This window comes from Rhinoraja longicauda, chromosome 9 (genome assembly GCF_053455715.1).
Source record: "Rhinoraja longicauda isolate Sanriku21f chromosome 9, sRhiLon1.1, whole genome shotgun sequence".
Classification (NCBI taxonomy): domain Eukaryota; kingdom Metazoa; phylum Chordata; class Chondrichthyes; order Rajiformes; family Arhynchobatidae; genus Rhinoraja; species Rhinoraja longicauda.
Window position 1 is genome coordinate 59,191,086 of NC_135961.1, and position 20,303 is coordinate 59,211,388.

The following is a 20,303-nucleotide window of genomic DNA, read 5'->3' on the forward strand; positions in this document are numbered from 1 at the left end:
TGTATACATCACATAGCAGCTTTACCATATTGTTGCATGTATACATCACACGAAATGCTGGAGTAACTCAACGGGACAGGCATCATCTATGCAGAGAAGGGATGGGTGACGTCTGGGGGGTCGAGACCCTTCTTCAGGCAGTTTGGTCACTTCTCCTTTCAATGGCCGCCGAGCGGAGGTGGTTGTGACGTCATGCGGAAAGGGCTCTATGCGGACAGCGCTGGGGGAAGTCGCTCTTCGCCATTGGTGGAGCCGAGGTCCGGGGCCCCACAATTCCTGGCGCGCCGGACGGACGGAAGAAGCGAGTGAGCGACGGCAGCTGCGGATCCAACTCGTCCCCGACCACAGCCCCCGACCACCGCCTCCCTGCTACCCGATCCACCCGCGTCCCCACCCCAGCCCTCGAAGCGATGGGAGTGCCGGCGTTTTTCCGCTGGCTGAGCCGCAAGTACCCGTCCATCGTGGTGCACTGCGTGGAGGAGAAGGTGCGTATGTGATCCTGCAGGCCTCGCTCACCGCACTAGGCCGCAAGCCCCGCTCTTTATTTCGCTTTCCCCGCCGCTGCTGCTGCACCACCCCCCCGGCCCGCACTCACTCCTCTCCCTTACTGCGTGTGTGAGGAAGGGAGGGGAGGGAAGAGAGATGAAATCCGCAGGGTTTTCTTTTTCGTGCTTGGGATTGTCTTATTGTCGATGATTTAAAAAAATATCACGTGATGAGGAATCGATGGGGCTCCTCCCTCCAAAGATGGACGCACAAAGTGCTGGAGTAACACAGCATCTCTGTCTATAGACACATAGTGCTGGCGAAACTCAGCGGGTCGGGCAGCATCTCTGTCTATAGACACAAAGTGCTGGAGTAACTCAGCGGGTCGGGCAGCATCTCTGTCTATAGACACATAGTGCTGGCGAAACTCAGCGGGTCGGGCAGCATCTCTGTCTATAGACACAAAGTGCTGGAGTAACTCAGCGGATTGGGCAACATTTCTGTTTATAGACACCAAGAGTTGGAGTAACTCAACGGGAGTTTAAAACTTTTCCCTGACTCTCAGTCTGAAGAAAGGTCTCAAGCTGAAATATCACCTATTCCTTTTCTCCAGATATGCTGACTGGCCAGCTGAGTTACTCCAGCTTTTTGTGTCTATCTTTGGTTTAAACCAGCATCTGCAGTTCCTTCCCACACAACATCTCTGTTTAGTTTTATTTATCTCACGTACCGGGGTATACAGTGAAAAGTTTTTGTTGTGTGCTAATCAGTCAGCGGAAAGACAATACATAATTGTAATCAAGCCACCCATAATGCACAGATACATGATAAAAGGGATATAACATTTAGTGCAAGGTGAGGTCTGAGGGTCTCCAATTAACCTGGAGAACATGGATTAGTGACATTTGGTCGGGACCCTTCTTCAGACTTCAAATGAGGGCCACTCCCTTGTTTTACTGCCTGGAGTCTCAAATGTTTCTGTAGGAACAAGGAACTGCAGATGTTGGTTTACAAAAAAAAGACACAAAGTGGTAGAACAACTCAGTGGGTCATGCTGCATCACTGCATTTCAGGTTGGTACCCTTCAGTCTGAAAAAAGGTCCTGATGATAAACATCACCTATCTGTGATCTCTGCAGATGCTGCCTGACCTGAGTTAATCCAGCACTTTTATCTTTTTTTTGTCAATGAGCATCTAATTCCTTGTTTCCACTAATTCAAACAAGTACTAGTCTTCAAATCAAGACAAGGGTATTTGCACAAATACTATCTCTCAATGCAGTGATCAAAGTAAAAGTAGGCTGTTTTGCTGTCTGGATTCCCAACTAAGGTGTTTAAATATGCAAGGTGTTCTCAACAGTTGAAATGGCAGAAAGGAAAAAAGAAATTAGGGCAGATTAAAGGGCCCTGACCCAAAACATCATCTATCCGTGTTCTCCAGGGATACTGCCTGACTCGTGGAGTTACTCCAGCACTTTGTCTTTTATTCCCTAAACTTTTCTCTTCATTGCTCACTTTTAGTTAAACTAATCCCTTTCAGTGATGATACAAGAAACTGCAGATGTTGACTGCAAGAGACTGAAGTACAATCATGTTTTGTCTTTCTGCTGACTGGATAGCACATAAAAGCTTTTCACTGTACCTCGGTACATGTGACAATAAACTAAACTGATCTTGAGCAAAAACCAATCTGTTGGTGCAACTCAGCTGAGGCAATGAGATATTAAGCATTGGAAAGATCGGTGCGGATATCACGAAAAAGTGAAAGGAATAGGCCTGATAGTGAAGGTGTTTAATAACGCAAGTGCGATACTTATCGTTATAGACAATAGACAATAGACAATAGGTGCAGGAGTAGGCCATTCAGCCCTTCGAGCCAGCACCGCCATTCAATGCGATCATGGCTGATCACTCTCAATCAGTACCCCGTTCCTGCCTTTTCCCCATACCCCCTCACTCCACTATCCTTAAGAGCTCTATCCAGCTCTCTCTTGAAAGCATCCAACGAACTGGCCTCCACTGCCTTCTGAGGCAGAGAATTCCACACCTTCACCACCCTCTGACTGAAAAAGTTCTTCCTCATCTCCGTTCTAAATGTCCTACCCCTTATTCTTAAACTGTGGCCCCTTGTTCTGGACTCCCCCAACATTGGGAACATGTTATCTGCCTCTAATGTGTCCAATCCCCTAATTATCTTATATGTTTCAATAAGATCCCCCCCCATCCTTCTAAATTCCAGTGTATACAAGCCCAATCGCTCCATTGAGGGATGCCTTGAAAGCACAAGGAAGTGCTGGTGGAATTGTTTGAAACACTGATTCAACCACAAATGCAATACCGGTTCCATTTCTCATTACTTTAGTGAAACAAAAATATAATGGCACTGGAAAGAGTGCAGTGATTTGGGGTTGAAGAATTACTGTTCTGAGGAGAAATTAAGAAGGTTGGTATTGGTTTATTTGGAATAGAAATATTGGAGCTTTTAAAAGGATTGTAGGGAAGTCTACTATGAATAAACTGGAGGGATTTATTTTGGCAAAAGGGACAAAAATTAGAACATGTAAAATGCAAGTTAGTGGAGAGAAGAGTTAGGAGGTTTTTTGGGAGAACAGGTTTTTGCTCATTGAGGACTTGTAAATCAATGCCTGAACAGATGTTGAAGACCAAACTCTGTTTTACATGGACCTGTAGCTGACTAGTTAAAGACTTGTAACATAGAAGGGTACCATTAGAGAACTAGGGAAAAATGAGTGATCTAAAAGAAAAATTGGCACCTGAAACGCAGAGCACACAACTTTTGTGCTATCAGCCAATAGCTATTAAAGTCCACTGACTACACAGTCTGAAGAAGGTTCTCGACCCAAAATGTCACCTATTCCTTTTCTCCAGGGATGCTGCCTGACTCGCTAAGTTACCCCAGTTTTTTGTATATCTTTGGTTTAAAGCAGCATCTGCAGTTCCTTCCTACACACCACAGTTTTCTTGTCTGACTTCCTTCCACTCAATTTTCTGAAGACTAATCCATTCATTATCTCTGGTTTTGTCACATCTTGCTCTGACTACCACCCCCCAGGCCAGTGCTTCTGAAGTATTCCTTTCCTCATTTTGGTATTCCAATGAGGTTTATGGGATTTTACAGTATCTGCTCTAGTTCCTCCAATCTCTTTCACTTCCTGAGAAACAAATAGGTTTCACTTGCCTTTGACTTCTACCCCATCTATTTCCATTCAAATATGACACAAGCTGCAGGAGTAAGGACGGTCTGGAACTTCTAGTTTGTTGCTAACATGAGACATATCTTTTCCTTCTCTTTTTAAAATATTTGGTTCTTAGGCAAGGCATGGACTCGCATCTCATAATTGGAGAAGTGATGTTATCACTAATACTGCAGTAAAACATGGCGACGGGTTTAAATTAAAAACAATTCACTAGGAACATGGTCTGAAGAAGGGTCTCGACCCGAAACGTCACCCATTCCTTCTCTCCAGAGATGCTGCCTGTTTACTCCTATCATTTTGTGTCTCACTTGGAACATAATCAGAATCCTCATGTAATTGAGAATATTTATTTCAACAGACATTGCACAGAGAAAACAAATCTATCAAAACATCTTAAGCTATGGAAAATATTGAGTCAGACAATGAGCTAATTGTGCCCGGTGGGTCAATTTGCACCTGGCACCTCTGTTTATGCGTTACAGTGCAGCAGTCAGAAATGAGCTGTGGTTTGGATGCCAGTGGTTGAAGCCAAGTCACTTGCAATCTTGTGGGATAGCAATAGGTTGAGGACGATTAGACTTGCTGGGCTTCAGGAATGATGCAGCCAATTAGTCACGTTGAAAAAGTTCTCGCCCATTACACACAGTATTTTTATTAGGACAATGTAGCTGCTGGTAGAGCTGCTGCCTCCGTGCTAGAGACCTGGGTTTTATCCTGATCGGATGCTGTCTGTGTGGAGTTTTCACGTTTCCCTTGTGACTGGGTTTCCTCCCACATCCCAAGGATGTGCGTTTGTTGGTTAATTGGCCTCTTTAAAATTGCCCCAACATGGTGGATTGGAAAATGGGATTATATAGAACTAGCATGAGCGGGTGATTGATAGTTGGCCTGGACTCGTTGGTCAGAAGGGCCTGTTTCTAGGCTGTATCACTAAACAGAACACTTTGTTGCACCTGATCCATCTCTGATTATTAGTCAGATTTATTGAAATGCTCCTGTGATTTTATTTCTAGATCTGTTCCTTTTAGTTTTCTCAAGCTACAGACAAGCGAATTAGATAGTCCCCATAAGATGCTATAAATCTTTCCTCATCATGATATCTTGGGATCATCCTAACTTTAAACCAAAAATGTCCTCATGATGAACAATACCAAAGCAAGTCTGGTAAACGTGGAGGGGTGAAGATGAGCTGCAAAATAATGAACGCCTAGGAGGCTAATTTTTTATTCAATAATTATATTAGTATTTTATAGGATAACTTTTTGTTACTTGTAAAGTAACTTAAATGGCATATTTAAAAATTATTTTGTAACAAAATAAATAATCATTTTACAAATGCTCCAGTAGCATAATAATCAGAGTTCCCACTTAAACTTGAAGCTTGAACAGAAATGTTAGCTTGAACTCTGGAGGCATGCTTACCTCAGAGTCAAAGGATTTTGGTTTTGTAGTCCCACTGTAGAGACTCGAGTAATAAATCTTCCAGTAGTTTCATGTTAAAAAAATACTACTACATTGCCTTGGGAAAATTAATTCTTGTATTTTGAGATGTGACTTAATCTTTTATTGATGTGTTGGGGCATAGTTATTGCTGCATAATCTCTTGTCCCAAAAAGACTTAATGTGCCCGGTCCCCTATAAAATGCACATCCTCGTAATACGATGGGTGTGTAATGATGTGTGTGTGTTGATCCTCGAGGTCCTTGCCTCCAAAGAAGCCTATTTTCAACCAATTTGATTAATTCCGTATGATAGCAAGAAGTGGCTGAGTGATTTGGATGTGACAAGGTGTGGGCCTATAACAATTTGACTGAAGTACTGAATAACTGGGCTGCAGATCTGACTGCCTCGAGCCATGTTACTTCAGTGTAGCTGCAATTGATGATACAATGGAAGATTGGCCAGGGATGGTGTGCCTAAAGAAGCAGGATACACCCATTCTGCCAACTATAGTCACTTCATTTAGCAGAGTTAGGGAAGGGATTGTCAACTATCCTTTATTTGTTTATTGTTGTCACATGTATGGAGTTACAGTGGAAAATATTGTGTAATATCCAGGCAGATCTGATTAATACACAATGGGTATATTTTAAACTGTGATTAAAAATTGGAAATCCAGAGGAATTGAGGATACCTCTGGATGGACAAAATCAAGTTAAATAATTCAGTACAACAAAACATACACAGGTACCTCATTGGAAGACTTCCAAACAAAAGATGCCCCTGAGCTATATTAGGTATGTGAGAGCAGATGGTGAACAGCTTGGCTGACAAGATAGGTTTTAAGTGTTGTAATGGAGGGAATAAGTGGAGCGAAGACACAAAGTGACGGAGTAGCTTAGTGGGTCAGGCAGTACCATGGCAGAACATGAATATGCGACGTTGCCTAAAATTGGATTACTGACCCAGAAGTGGAGAGGTTCGGGGACGTCTTGGAGTGCTGAAGGCCTTGTCCAGTTTGGAATGAATTAAACTTTGTGGCAATCTTGAAACCAGATTGGAGGGAGGCAAAGAGCTTGCACTTTAGTTGGGCTGTTGTAATCAGAGAGAACAGTGAGTTCAGAGGGTTAAAAAATAAGAAGGTAATTGTTTGAAGGTACTGTAAGTCAGCAAGCATAGGAGGTAATGGGTGTTTGGGAATATGATATTAGCATTGTAGTGTTGTAACATTGTAGTGTTGAGCACAAAGTAAGATGTTTGGAGTAAGTATTGGAAATCAATAATTTCAGTCCTCGGACAGATCTGCAGGAGTTCCTCAGGCAAATATTACTTGATTTACAGGGGATAAAGGCAGGAGTGCAATGAGATGCCCTATACTTGTCCAGTTGAGTACAGCTCTAGTAACTTTCCACCATCTGACTCCCTGGTGTAGAAATATAATGAGTTAGGAGTGGGTGTCAAAATCTTTTGATTTAATGCCCAAGCAATGATGTGAGAATGCCTTTGCTGATCTCGTGCCAATACTGCAGATAAGGAGCTCACACTTTTCTCAAGGTTGGGTAAGAATCTTGCGTATAGCATGATTGTACAGTATGTACAATATATGGCTTAATTGTACAGTGTGATTTAATTTTACTGGATAGCACACAAACAAAAGCTCTTCACTGGATCTTGTTACGTGACAATAATAAACTGCGAACAATACAGAGAATCGGCAATAAATGACGGCTTTGCCTTTGACACCACCTCCTTTGAATTAATACAAGTAAATTAGCTTACCTGGTTGTGTTTTTGGGATCATGTGCATTGTAGGAGCCATTTATGTTTGTACTGACTGCTGTTAGCATATTATATTATTTTGTCTAGATATATCTTGCTATATTATTTTGGACACCTGGGGGCTGTGGTTAGATGAATATGAATATATATATATAGGCAAAAGGGACTGGGAGGGGTTAGATGCAGAGAGGGGGAGGAGTATACAGTTTTTACCAGACTTGCGACGAGAGCTGGGAACAGAGCAGCCAGCAACAACTTTGATGTGAAATAGATGTAGACTTTGATGCAGAGATCCCCCTCCCCCCACTCACCATCAACAACACCATAGTCACATCTATGAAGTCATTTAATTTCCTTGGAATCATCATCTCCAGGGACCTTAAATGGGGGGCCACCATCGACTCCACAATCAAAAAGGCCCAACAGAGGATGTACTTCCTGTGGCAACTGAAGAAACAATCTGCCACAGGCAATGGTGGTCCAATTCTATACTGCTATCATTGAGTCCCTCCTCACTTTCTCCATCATGGTCTGGTTTGGCTCAGCCACCAGCATGACATCTGGAGGCTGCTGTGGATCGTTCGCACAGCTGAGAAGGTTGTTGGCTGCAACCTTCCCCCCCATTGACGAACTGTACACTGCAAGGGCCAGGATGCGAGCGTGCAAGATCATCTCGGACCCCTCTCACCCTGGCCACAAACTCTTCAAAGCACTTCCCTCTGGAAGACGACTCCGGACTGTCAAAGCAGCCACAGCCAGACATAAAAACAGCTTTTTTCCACGGGTGATCGTTCTATTCAATAACCAAAGTCTAGTCTCTTTTTTGCTCTGGTTTATTTTCACCCACATGTTTAGACTGTAATGTTGTATCCTTATTGTTTTGATGTGGTTATGCTTTATTCTTAATTGTTAACTGTATGTTTGTGTTGTCATTTGTGAGCGGAGCACCAAGGCACATTCCTTGTATAGGCATACTTGGCCAATAAACATATTCATCCATTCAAATAAGTACAGCCTGGTATGTTCATCTCTTTGTTTGTATAACTACTTCAATAAACAACTAATTAAACTGGAAAAACGACCCAAAGATCTCTCTGTTGGGGCTTGCGTTAAGATCACGCCGACTCCCTGTAGAGTAATGGCAATTTGAAAAGAGTTTACTGGGAAAGACTGAAGTTGCACTTTAGGTAAAAACTGACTGAGTGAGACTGGAGCTTATGAATCAACTGGACGGAACAAAGATTGTTTTATTTCACAAGCCTGACGCGGAATCCCACAGATTGGACAAGGTCGCCACATGTGCTAATCCAACTAACGGAGATTGGAAACTTCGAAAGCCAACGCGCAGAGAAAGTAAGTATGGCTGCTATTAAGCTTTATTGGAGAAGCTATATGCTAGAAGCTGTATTGGAAAACGGTTTCTGTAATGGAGAATTGAGAACATAGAGGTGACCTTGAAAATCGCACAATATCAGTTATTTTAAAAACTTGTGCTGATATGGTTTTACGTCGCCACGTCTTAAAGGGATAGTGTATAAGTATGTCTGTGGTTAGATCTGATGTTCAGCCACAAGATGGCAATATCAGAAAGGATTCTGAAAAGGAAAAGAGGATTATCAAGCCCACTGCTAAGGGCTTGGAATCGCTCGTTGAGAAGCACCAGAAAAGAAAAAACTCAAGATATAAACAAGCTATCAAGTTAATGGAAATGATAAAAGAGCTCATGGAATCAGGTAAAAATGTGAAGGAAGTACAATCTAACCAGATTCAATTAATCATGCTCTGTGATGAAGTCAAAGAAAATTACGAGGCTTTGGTGAAGTTACCACTGCCTGAAGATGAACTCGAAAAGCAAGATCAGTGGAGTCACTAAACAATGAAAACTTTTATCAGGTTTGCACAAGATATTAGGGTGAGGTTATCTAAGGTTGGTCAGCAAACTACACACTCCATTGCTGGGAGTGCCACACAACAGAGTGATGTAAACTCAGATGACATTGGGCCTGATGACAGTGTTAAACCCTAAATTGAGCCACAAATCTCATTCTTCATCATGTGCATCTTCAACGCTCTGCTCGCATGAAAGCTCAGGCAGATATGGCTGTTCTCGTAGAACGGCTTACCGCCATGAAAGGCAGGCATGAAATTGAGCACAAGAAGAGCAATTGGAGGAAGAACAGAAGAGCAGACAATTGGAAATGGAGGAAGAACAGAAGAGACAGAAGAAACAGCTAAGAAGAAAGAAAGAACAACTGGAACTAGATGCTGAACTGGCAGCAACCAATGTAAGACTCGATGTACTTGAAGCCATGAAACCAAGAGGCAGCTCGAGAGTATCTGATGCGACAAACTCTTATTTGAGAAAAGAAACTGCTCGAAAGGAAACATCAGCTAAATTAGAGCCACATGCAGGTGAATACTTGCCTGATCAAGTGCAGCATGCTGTTAGACCAAAACAAACAACTCGGGGACCGTCTGTTAGAGCTCATGGTAGGATCCATCTAACTCAACACTCGCTTCAAAGGCAAAGGTTAAAGACTGATGAGCAAAAGGGTGTGCAGGGGCATGTTCGCACTAACCCCCCCCCCCTGTACAGTATGATGGAAACCAAGTTGATGTCTATAACCTAATTCAGAAGCAAAATTATATCACTGTTCTGGCTCAACAAAATCTTTCTTCTACTCTACCACCAAGAGACATTCCTGTTTATGATGGTGATCCTTTGCAGTATGAGGTTTTCATCATGGCATTTGAGAGAGGAGTGGAAAGAAAGACTAATGATAATAGTGACCGCTTACATTTTTTAGAGCAATGCACAAGAGTTCAAGCAAAAGACTTAGTCCGCAGCACTCAACACTTATCTCCAGCCCTGGGCTATCCAAAGTCAAAAAAATCTGCTTTAAGAGCATTTCAGTAATGAACATTGCCACTGCATATATGGTCAAGGCATTGGCCTGGTCATTGATCAGATGAGAAGATGTGAAAGCATTGCAAGCATTCTCTATTCCTTAGAGGTTGTTGCAATGCAATGGAACATCTCACCTATATGGAGGAAATTAATGTTGCTTCCAATATGAAGACTACCCTTCTAAAACTGCCTTACAAACTCAGAGACAAGTGGACGGATAGGGCATGTAAGCTACAGGAAAAGCTTGGACATCGCGCTAATTTTTCTGACCTGGTAGCCTTCATAGAGAAACAAGTGAAGATACTATCAGATCCACTTTTTGGGAACATCCAGGAAGTCAAGCCAGTTGCAACTGTCAAAAACTCTACTTTTGCTAAGGCAAAACAGACAGCAACTCAGAGGAAGCAGTTTTGCAACAACTGCAAAACCTGTAGCAGTACAGGTGCAAGAAAATCTGACGACAAAGGGAATGAAAAGAGACCTATCTACCGCCAGGCCACAAGGTTCTTGTTTGTTCTGTAACAAAAGTGGTCATACATTCGGGCGGTGTCCACAGATCAAGAAGAAGGAGCACAAAGAAAAGATAGACTTCTTAAAGGAGCAGGGTCTGATTTTGATGTTTGAAAATAGGTCACATGAGCAAAGACTGCAAGAGTCGTTTGGCTTGTGATGTGTGCAACTGTGGGAAAAGTGCAGTTTTGGTCTCCAAATTTGAGGAAGGATATTCTTGCTGTTGAGGGCGTGCAGCGTAGATTTACTAGGTTAATTCCCGGAATGGCGGGACTGTCGTATATTGAAAGACTGGAGCGACTAGGCCTGTATACACTGGAATTTAGGAGGATGAGAAGGGATCTTATCGAAACATAAGATTAAGGGGTTGGACACGTTGGAGGCAGGAAACATGTTCCCAATGTTGGGGGAGTACAGAACCAGGGGGCACAGTTTAATTATAAGGGGTAGGCCATTTAGAATGGAGATGAGGAAAAACTTTTTCAGTCAGAGTTGTGAATCTGTGGAATTCACTGCCTCAGAAGGCAATGGAGGCCAATTCTCTGAATCCATTCAAGAGAGAGCTAGATAGAGCTCTGAAGGATAGTGGAGTCGGGGGGTACGGGGAGAAGGCAGGAACGGGGTACTGATTGAGAATGATCAGCCATGATCACATTGAATGGCGGTGCCGGCTCGAATGGCCTACTCCTGCACCTATTGTCTAAAATCATCCTGAAATACTTCACATTGAACAACCAGAACATATAGAACAGAATGAAAAGTCAATTGCGAGTGATGCTGTTCTCTCATCTCAAATGTGTGGGCATATTGGGGTCGGTGATGAAACCTGCATCTTCTCCATTGTACCAGTACAAGTAAAGAGCCACAAGGGGAGCACAGTGTTGCAAACATATGCATTTTTGGATCACGGAAGTTAATCTACCTTTTGCACAGAAAGCTTGTTGAGAAGGCTGAACATTGCAGGACCAAAGACCAAACTTCTCTTGCGTACCTGGAACCAAGTGAAGACTGTGATCAGTCGTCATATCTCATGTTAGGAAATGTCTAGTCTGGACAAAGACGATTCTATTCAACTATCTGATGTGTTCACACATAAGACCATGCCTGTTTCTCAGCTAAACATTCCTAGGCAAGAAGATCTGAAACAATGGCCTTACTTGAAGGATATCAAGATCCCTGAAATAGACTCTGGCATTGACCTACTCGTCAGGACAAACGGTGGATATAAGAATACTTGCCTCTAATCCAAGAACGACAACGGTGGCCATGGGTAAAAAGAAGCTTTGCTCCAGGTGCCATTGGCGTGGTGGCTGATTCCATTGCACCATGAGGCGCCTGGCTAATGGGCAGAATATTGGAGACCATACCAGATGCACAAGGTCTTGTGCGCTCGGTTCAACTTCCGACTAAGAGCAGCATCTTGGAAAGACTGATAACAAAGATATGTCTACTCCTTGAAGCTGATACCCAAGTACAGTAAAGACTGGTAGCCTTAAATATTGAAGAATCACTAAAGTAAATTAGATGCCAACACAGTACTTTTTTTTTTGATGATGTGTAAAGTTTTTATAGCTCCTTTTAATGTTTATTGGTAATTGTTTCGTTATATACGTAGAACAATTAGGGGCCGGTGTATAGGAGTCATTTGTGTTTGTAATGGCTGCTGTTAGCATAGTATATTATTTTGTCTAGATATATCTTGCAGTATTATTTTGGACACTTGGGGCTGTCGTTAGATGAATATAAGGGACTTGGAGGGGTTAGATGCAGGGAGGGAGAGGAGTATATAGTTTTTACCTGGCCTGCAATGAGAGCTGTGAGCAGACGGGGGGAACAGAGCAGCCAGCTACGACTTGTATGATAAATAAGTACAGCCTGGTATGTTCATCTCTTTGTTTGTATAGCTACTTCAATAAACAACTAATTAAACTGGAAATACGACTCGAAGATCTCCCTGTTGGGGCTTGCGTTAAGATCACTCCGTAGAGTAATGGCTATTTGAAAAGAGTACCAGAAAAGACTGAAGTTGCCATTACATGCATTAATTGTGTGGTGTGTTTCCTACATCCCTGCAATAGTTTTAGTGACCTCTGGATGTCATGGTCAGCGCCATTTAATTTTACGAATGCTTTTATGCCACTCGATTTGAGCTTCAAAAGGTGCTCATCTTCATGTTTTATCTGTTACTGATCTGTTATAAAATCATTAGCCTTCAGACTTGTGAATGGCAAAATTACTGGCAGTGTTAGACACCATTTCAAATGCAGAATAGGTGCATTCAGATCCTTGAGCTGATTTAAATCTTTCAAAATCTTTTGACTTACTGCCCAAGCAATGTTGTGAGAGTGACTTTCCTGATGTGATGCCAATACTATGGATAAGGAGCTCCCAAATTATTCAAGGTTAGGTAAGAATCGTGCGTATGGCTTGATTGGCCAGTATGTACAATATATGGCTTAATTTTATAGTATGATCTAATTTCACTGGATATCACACAAACAAGCTTTTCACTGAGTCTTGTTACGTGACTATAATGAACCACTATCAATACCAAGAATTGGCAGTGAATACATTTAATTAAATTATGAAGTATCTGTATTTTAGTTCACTTTTTTTCTAGCCATGGCTAACTAAAATGCTGGACGATTTTGGCAAAAGATTTTTTTTTTAATGGAGCTGTGTTTCAAGTTTCTGTATTCTTTGTGTGAAGAGATGCTTGGCAACCTGACCCCTGAACATTTCAACCCTAATCTGTTGGTAATATCCCCAACCTAGGAAGTTATTTCTTATGACCTCTTCAATTCCTTTTAAAAATGCACTCATGAGGTCAACCTTTTAGCTATCATGCTGAAAGTAAAGCAAGTCTAGTGTATGAATCTTTTCTCATAGTTTAACCCTAGAATCATTCTATTAATTTCTGTAGACACAAAATGCTGGAGTAACTCATCGGGCCAGGCAGCATCTCGGGAGAGAAGGAATGGGTGGCGTTTCGGGTCGAGACACTTCTTCAGACATTTCAGACACTATTAATTTGTGTGCTGCTCATAAAAGGCAATATCTTTTGAGGCATATTGTCCATCACGTTATTTCAAACTTTAAATGTCATCTAACTTCCACATCGTAGCATTTCAGATCTTTTAAAATAATAGATGTTGGGGTTTTTTCCGATTACATTTTGTAGCTGCGCAGTAACTATTATTTATATAACTCCCTTAACCTCTGATTCTTTCATCTGCTTATCACATTTAGAGAATGCACTGTCCCGTGTGGTTTCAGTTGATGACCGTGCACCTTCCTATGGTGGAGTCACATCCACCACTGTTTTACCCACTTGTCTAATCAAACAAAGATCTATTGCAGCTCCTTCCCCATCCAAATGATTACTGGCTGTTGATGAATGGCTAACGGCACATTTTTAAAAATTCTGTCTTGCTGATGATGGGCCTGGAGAGGTTTGCTATAATCTTCTTGAAAAAAGTCTATCGCATAGAATATTCAGAGGGAAAATTTATCCTCTCTTTCAGTTAAAGGGAATATGGTCATAATTCAGACAAAAAAAATCAAACATTTATTCAGCATCTGATTAGCTTGTTCAGCTTGAAGAGCAATTAAATACTATGTTGTGGCACAGCACAGCCATGGCATTCACCTGAGCACCATTATGTAGTATGATCTTGCTGTCATGATGGAAAACCTTTTAACTTTATGTGCAGAAGATTTTTTTTAAATGTTTTGAAAACATCATGATGATTCTGATGAAGTCTGGCATAAATGTGGTAGGGATAAGGTGGATGGAAAATCTGCCCTCTAGTGAGGTATTTTGAGATTTTAACTGCATGATCCACACGATTGGCTTTAGTAGAATCTGGCACAGAGCACATCCTGGCTAAGGAAGAGAATATTTGGAAGTTGGTTGGGGAGGTGAGTGCAGTGGGGTGCACTCATAATATCCAAAGGAACAGTCTCTGGTACAATTCATGTGTTTAGAGAGGAAGAAGAAGTCTGGCACAGGGTCAGATCACAGGTTCTTTGTAATAATTGAATGACAAAACTAAAATCCTTTAATGGAGTTTTACCACTTGGAATGGTTATGCTGCTCTTGGTCTCACAATAGCTACCCGATGTAATCAAGCCCAATCTGTATATTTAAACATTCAAGATTATAATACATTGTGCAAGGCAGGAAAGGTTTAGAGGAATATGTGCCAAACGTGGACAGGTGGGATTAGCATAAATGGGGCAGCTTGGTTGGCATGGGCAAGTTGGGCTGAATAGACAATAAACAATAGGTGCAGGAGGAGGCCATTCGGCCCTTTGAGCCAGCACCGCCATTCAATGTGAGCATGGCTGATCATTCTCAATCAGTACACCGTTCCTGCCTTCTCCCCATACCCCCTGACTCCGCTATCCTTAAGAGCTCTATCTAGCTCTCTCTTGAATGCATTCAGAGAATTGGCCTCCACTGCCTTCTGAGGCAGAGAATTCCACAGATTCACAACTCCCTGACTAAAAAAGTTTTTCCTCATCTCAGTTCTAAATGGCCTACCCCTTATTCTTAAACTGTGGCCCCTTGTTCTGGACTCCCCCAACATTGGGAACATGTTTCCTGCCTCTAACGTGTCAGACCCCTTAATAATCTTATACGTTTCGATAAGATCTCCTCTCATCCTTCTAAATTCCAGTGTAAACAAGCCTAGTCGCTCCAGTCTTTCAACATATGATAGTCCCGCCATTCCGGGAATTAACCTAGTAAACATACGCTGCACACCCTCAATAGCAAGAATATCCTTCCTCAAATTTGGAGACCAAAACTGCACACAGTACTCCAGGTGCGGTCTCACTAGGGCCCTGTACAACTGCAAGGGCCTGTGGGTTTAAATAACTCCAAGCATGCTTCCTTGCTAGCTGGATGGTGTTAAAATTCATCCTTGTGTTGTAGTGTATTGTTCGTGACAGTAATTGTATAATTGCTTCCACCATGTTCAAATAATGCACTAATGTTGATGAAGGTAGTTTGCACATTTGGTTCCCCAATTAGCATCACTCTGTTCAGCACTGATCTATAATAGAACTTTTGGCATAGAGTGAATTTTTTAAACGAAAAATACTATTACATTTTTTTTTAAAAAATCCTTAATCTATCAACTTCCCAGCTGATTAAGTACACCCAGATAGATTACAGAATATGGCCATATTGTGCATATTTACCTGGCCAATTGGAACATATTAAATCATTGGTGCTTGGCCATTGAGTGCAGAATATATGATATTTCCTTTTAGAGTTGATTAAATTAGTACCCTGATTCCTGGAAAGACATCCTGTACACTCTGTGTGGTTTCAGGATAATCACCTGTTTAGTCTTTTGCATTGGAGCAACATAATTGCTATTAAAAGGAAGTTTAACATCAATAATTTTCTTCCCTTTATTATGCTCAAGAGATAACTGAAAGAAAATTATTTCCAGAACTTTGCATTTATGTATTTATGACTTTTCTATTTTCAATCTTGTGCAGGCTAAGGAAGTCAATGGAGTCAAAGTTCCAGTGGACTGCAGTAAACCTAATCCAAATGATGTGGAGTTTGATAATCTGTATTTGGACATGAATGGCATTATTCACCCATGCACACATCCTGAAAACAAGTAATATTTCTTTTTAATTTTTATTTCTCTTTCTGTTTTTCTCTCTTGTACTAAATCTAACCTTTATTTTTAAATGCATCTTACAGGCCAGCTCCCAAGAATGAAGATGAAATGATGGTATCCATATTTGAATATATTGATCGATTGTTCAACATTATTAGACCAAGGCGCCTACTTTACATGGCAATAGATGGAGTTGTAAGTATCTCTTTCTACATTCTACTGCCTGGTTGCATGCAGTTGGTTTATAATCTATTTCCATTGATCTAGATCTAACTCTCGTTTGATAGTCCGTATATTAAGATTAAATCTTAACACGAATGGTTCCGTGTTATAATCAATCTGTGACTCTTCCACGTGTTACTGGTGACATCAGAAATAATATAGGAACACACTTGATAAATTTTTAATCATGTTAAATTTTAGTTAGGAGGATGACTGTTGAAACAGTTATTTTACATATTATATATGTTCTGTCTTAAACTGTAATTTTTTTTTAAGTAAGTTTGAAGTCTCAGCATAGAAAACGTTTTCATTTATGGTATCAAAATGATTTATTCATGTTGTAGAAAATGTTGGCATACCAACCGATATATTGTTGGAGTAATTTCTGTGGAAGTGATACACAACAGTGAAATTGTCATTAAATTATTTTAAGAATTGGGAATCCTATTCAACATATAAATGTTGGCGGTTCAGTAGCGCAGTTGTTAATTTGCTGCCTCAGAGGGCCTGAGACCCAGGTTTGATCATGACTACTGGTGCTGTCTGTATAGTGTAAGTTGTTCCTATGACTGGGTTTTCTCCGGGTGCTCCGATTTCCTCCCACACCACGAAAACGTGCAAGTTTGGAGTTTAATTGGCTTCTGTAAAATTGTCCCTAGTGGGTAGGATAGAACTAGTGTATGGGTGATTGTTAGTCGGCCAAAGGGCCTGTTTCCACACTATCTCTATACTAAACTAAACCAAACTTTGTAAACTTGCATTTTTTGTTCTAGTCAAAAATATTTCATGCATTCAATAGCATAGTGGTATCAATTAATAAACGTAGCAGTCTATTATTTGTAAGTTGGCTTATTTTAGTAGAAATTTTATTATTTGAAAATTTCAGAATTATCTTACAAATTAAGAGCCTCTCAACTAAGGGAACGTTTAGTGAGTCAAATTTCTATGGGACTGCTTTTTTGCATTAAGCTTATTCTAAGCTAATATTCTAGGCTAATAAGCTGTATTGTAGGCTTATTGGATGTGATTGGACTGATCAGTTAATTTGATTTTAAAAGGAATATTTCACATGCCCAATTCAAGTGCTTCTAAATAACAATGTTCTGGCACAGAGGCAATGGTGAACATTCAAGAAAATTAACCGCTAAAAGCTGTATTGTTATACTGAATTGTTTTATAGTTGGAATTGCATTTTTATTTGTTAATTACTTAGGCCTTTACACAGGCAGTTACGTATAATAAGGGTGGTAGTTATATTTGCAATACCACTGTGTATCTGTGAATCGAGACAATATTCTGTCCTGTTATATAAATTTAGTGCAAAATTGAAAAGTCGAATCACAAAGATTTTTTTATTCTTCTTTGAGAAACTTTTATTTTTCAAACTGCTGTTAAATCTGAATTTTTAATTAGTAAAGGAAATTGTCTTCATATTTGACCTCAATCTATGTTGGTGAACCTGGAGGTCTACAACATTTTCTGCAATTTACTTTGGTTTAGATTTCTTTGGTTTTGAGCACCCATCACTTGTGTAGTTAATTCTAAATAAATTGAGTTTAATGACTTGCACTAAACCTTATTCTTATGTGAAACAATAGTTTAATTCTGAGATTACAATGACTGAAGTTAATTAATTTGATCTAATTGTGATAAAGTAGTCTCGCACAGATTGTTTAGTTGTCTGTTTTTGAGTGGACACGAGTACAAGAGATATTCATGTTAACAATTGCTGAACACCGTTGCAATTAGGTAATTGATTGTCCTCTTGAGTGTATATTTTTTAATTATTTCTGTCATCAATTACCTCTGCATAGTTTGGGATTAATTGTTCCCAGAGAAAAAATATCACCAGATTTATCTTTTATTTTGACTCAATTTCGATATTTGTAATATTCTTATCTTGTGTGTATATATAATCAACTCAAATTATCCTTTACAGTAATAGTATATAACAAATAATGCAAACAATGAATAGCCATGCACACAGGTACAGCTTGTAACCAGGGTTTGAGATTATAAAGTTGAATTTAGCAATCATAAATAATTAGGGCTTAAACTGCAGGTAACTGCATAAATATAGTGGAGTTGCATAAATATTACAATACATCCTACAAAATATCCTACTTTCTCCTCTAATCACCCACCCCCACTAGTTAGAACATGGTAGAATTGAATATACATTGCCCTCCATAATGTTTGGGACAAAGACCCATCATTTATTTATTTGCCTCTGTACTCCACAATTTGAGATTTATAAAAATAAAAAAAATCACATGTGGGTTTAAGTGCACATTGTCAGATTTTATTAAAGGGTGATTTTATACATTTTGGTTTCACAATGTAGAAATTACAGCTGTGTTTATACATAGTCCCCCCCCCCCCCCCCCCCCCATTTCAGGGCACCATAATGTTTGGGACACATGGTTTCACAAGCGTTTGTAATTGCTCAGGTTTGTTTAATTGTCTCCTTAATGCAGGTATAAGAGAGCTCTCAGCCTCCAGTCTTTCCATCACCTTTGGAAACTTTATTGCTGTTTATCAAAAAGAGGACCAAAGTTGTGCCAATGAAAGTCAAAGAAGCCATTATTGAAGCATAGAAAATAGGCGCAGGAGGACGCCATTTGGCCCTTCGAGGCAGCACCGCTATTCATTGTGATCATGGCTGATCATCCACAATCAGTAACCTGTGCCCAACTTCTTCCCATATCCCTTGATTCCGCTAGCCCCCAAGAGCTCTATCTAACTCTGTTAAATTCATCCAATCAAATTCATCTGTGGCAGAGAATTCCACAAATTCACAACTCTGGGTGAAAAGGTTCCTTCTCACCTCAGTTTTAAATGGCCTCCCCTTTATTCTAAGACTGTGGCCCCTGGTTCTGGACTCGCCCAACATTGGGAACATTTTTCCTGCATCTAGCTTGTCCAGTCCTTTTATAATTTCACATGTCTCTATAAGATCCCCTCTCATTCTTCTAAACTCCAGTGAATACAAGCCTAGTCTTTTCAATCTTTCCTCATATGACAGTCCCGCCATCCCAGGGATCAATTTCGTGAACCTACGCTGCACTGCCTCAATTACAAGGATGTCCTTCCTCAAATTAGGAGACCAAAACTGTACACAATACTCCAGATGTGGTCTCACCAGGGCCCTATACAACTGCAGAAGGACCTCTTTGCTCCTCTACTCAAATCCTCTCGTTATGAAGGCCAACATGTCATTAGCTTTCTTCACTGTCTGCTGTACCTGCACGCTAACATTCAGTGACTGGTGTACAAGGACACTCGGGTCTCGCTGCACTTCCCCCTTACCTAACCTGACACCATTGAGATAATAATCTGTCTCCATGTTTTTGCTGCCAAAGTGGATAACCTCACATTTATCTATATTATACTGCATCTGTCACACATTTGCCCACTCATTCAACCTGTCCAGATCACCCTGCAACCTCCTAACATCTTCTTCGCAGTTCACACTGCCACCCAGCTTTGTGTCATCCGCAAACTTGCTAGTGTTATGAGACTGAGAAAGAAGAATAAAACTGTTGTAGGCCAAGGAAGACCTCCACAGCTGATGACAGAAAAATTCTCTCTATAATAAAGAAAAACCCCCAAACACCTGTCCGACAGATCAGAAACACTCTTCAGGAGTCGGGTATGGATTTGTCATGATCACTGTCTGCAGAAGACTTCATGAACAGAAATACAGAGGCTACACTGCAAAATGCAAACTACTGGTAAGCCACAAAAATAGGATGGCCAGGTTACAGTTTGCCAAGAAGTACTTAAAAGAGCAACCACAGTTCTGGAAAAAGGTGTTGTGGACAGATGAGACGAAGATTAACTGATAGCCGAGTGATGGCAAGAGCAAAGTATGGAGGAGAGAAGGAACTGCCCAAGATCCAAAGCATACCACCTCATCTGTGTAACACAGTGGTGGTGGGGGTGTTATGGCCTGGGCATGTATGGCTGCTGAATGTACTGGCTCACCTATCTTCATTGATGATATAACTGCTGATGGTAGTAGTATAATGAATTCTGAAGTGTATAGACACATCCTATCTACACAAGTTCAAGCAAATGCCTCAAAACCCATTGG

At 40.8% G+C, this 20,303-nt stretch overlaps 1 protein-coding gene across 2 annotated transcripts in view; it reads left to right on the forward strand.

Moving 5' to 3' along the window:
* Positions 1–267: 267 nt before the first annotated feature.
* Positions 268–20,303, forward strand: part of xrn2 (5'-3' exoribonuclease 2) — a 78,025-nt gene continuing 57,989 nt past the window's right edge. For both annotated transcript variants that reach the window (XM_078405600.1, XM_078405601.1), the window contains exons 1-3: positions 268–485; positions 15,855–15,982; positions 16,069–16,180. In XM_078405600.1, the coding sequence (XP_078261726.1) occupies positions 411–485; positions 15,855–15,982; positions 16,069–16,180 (315 nt within the window). In that variant the 5' untranslated portion in view covers positions 268–410. The remainder of the gene's footprint in view (positions 486–15,854; positions 15,983–16,068; positions 16,181–20,303) is intronic.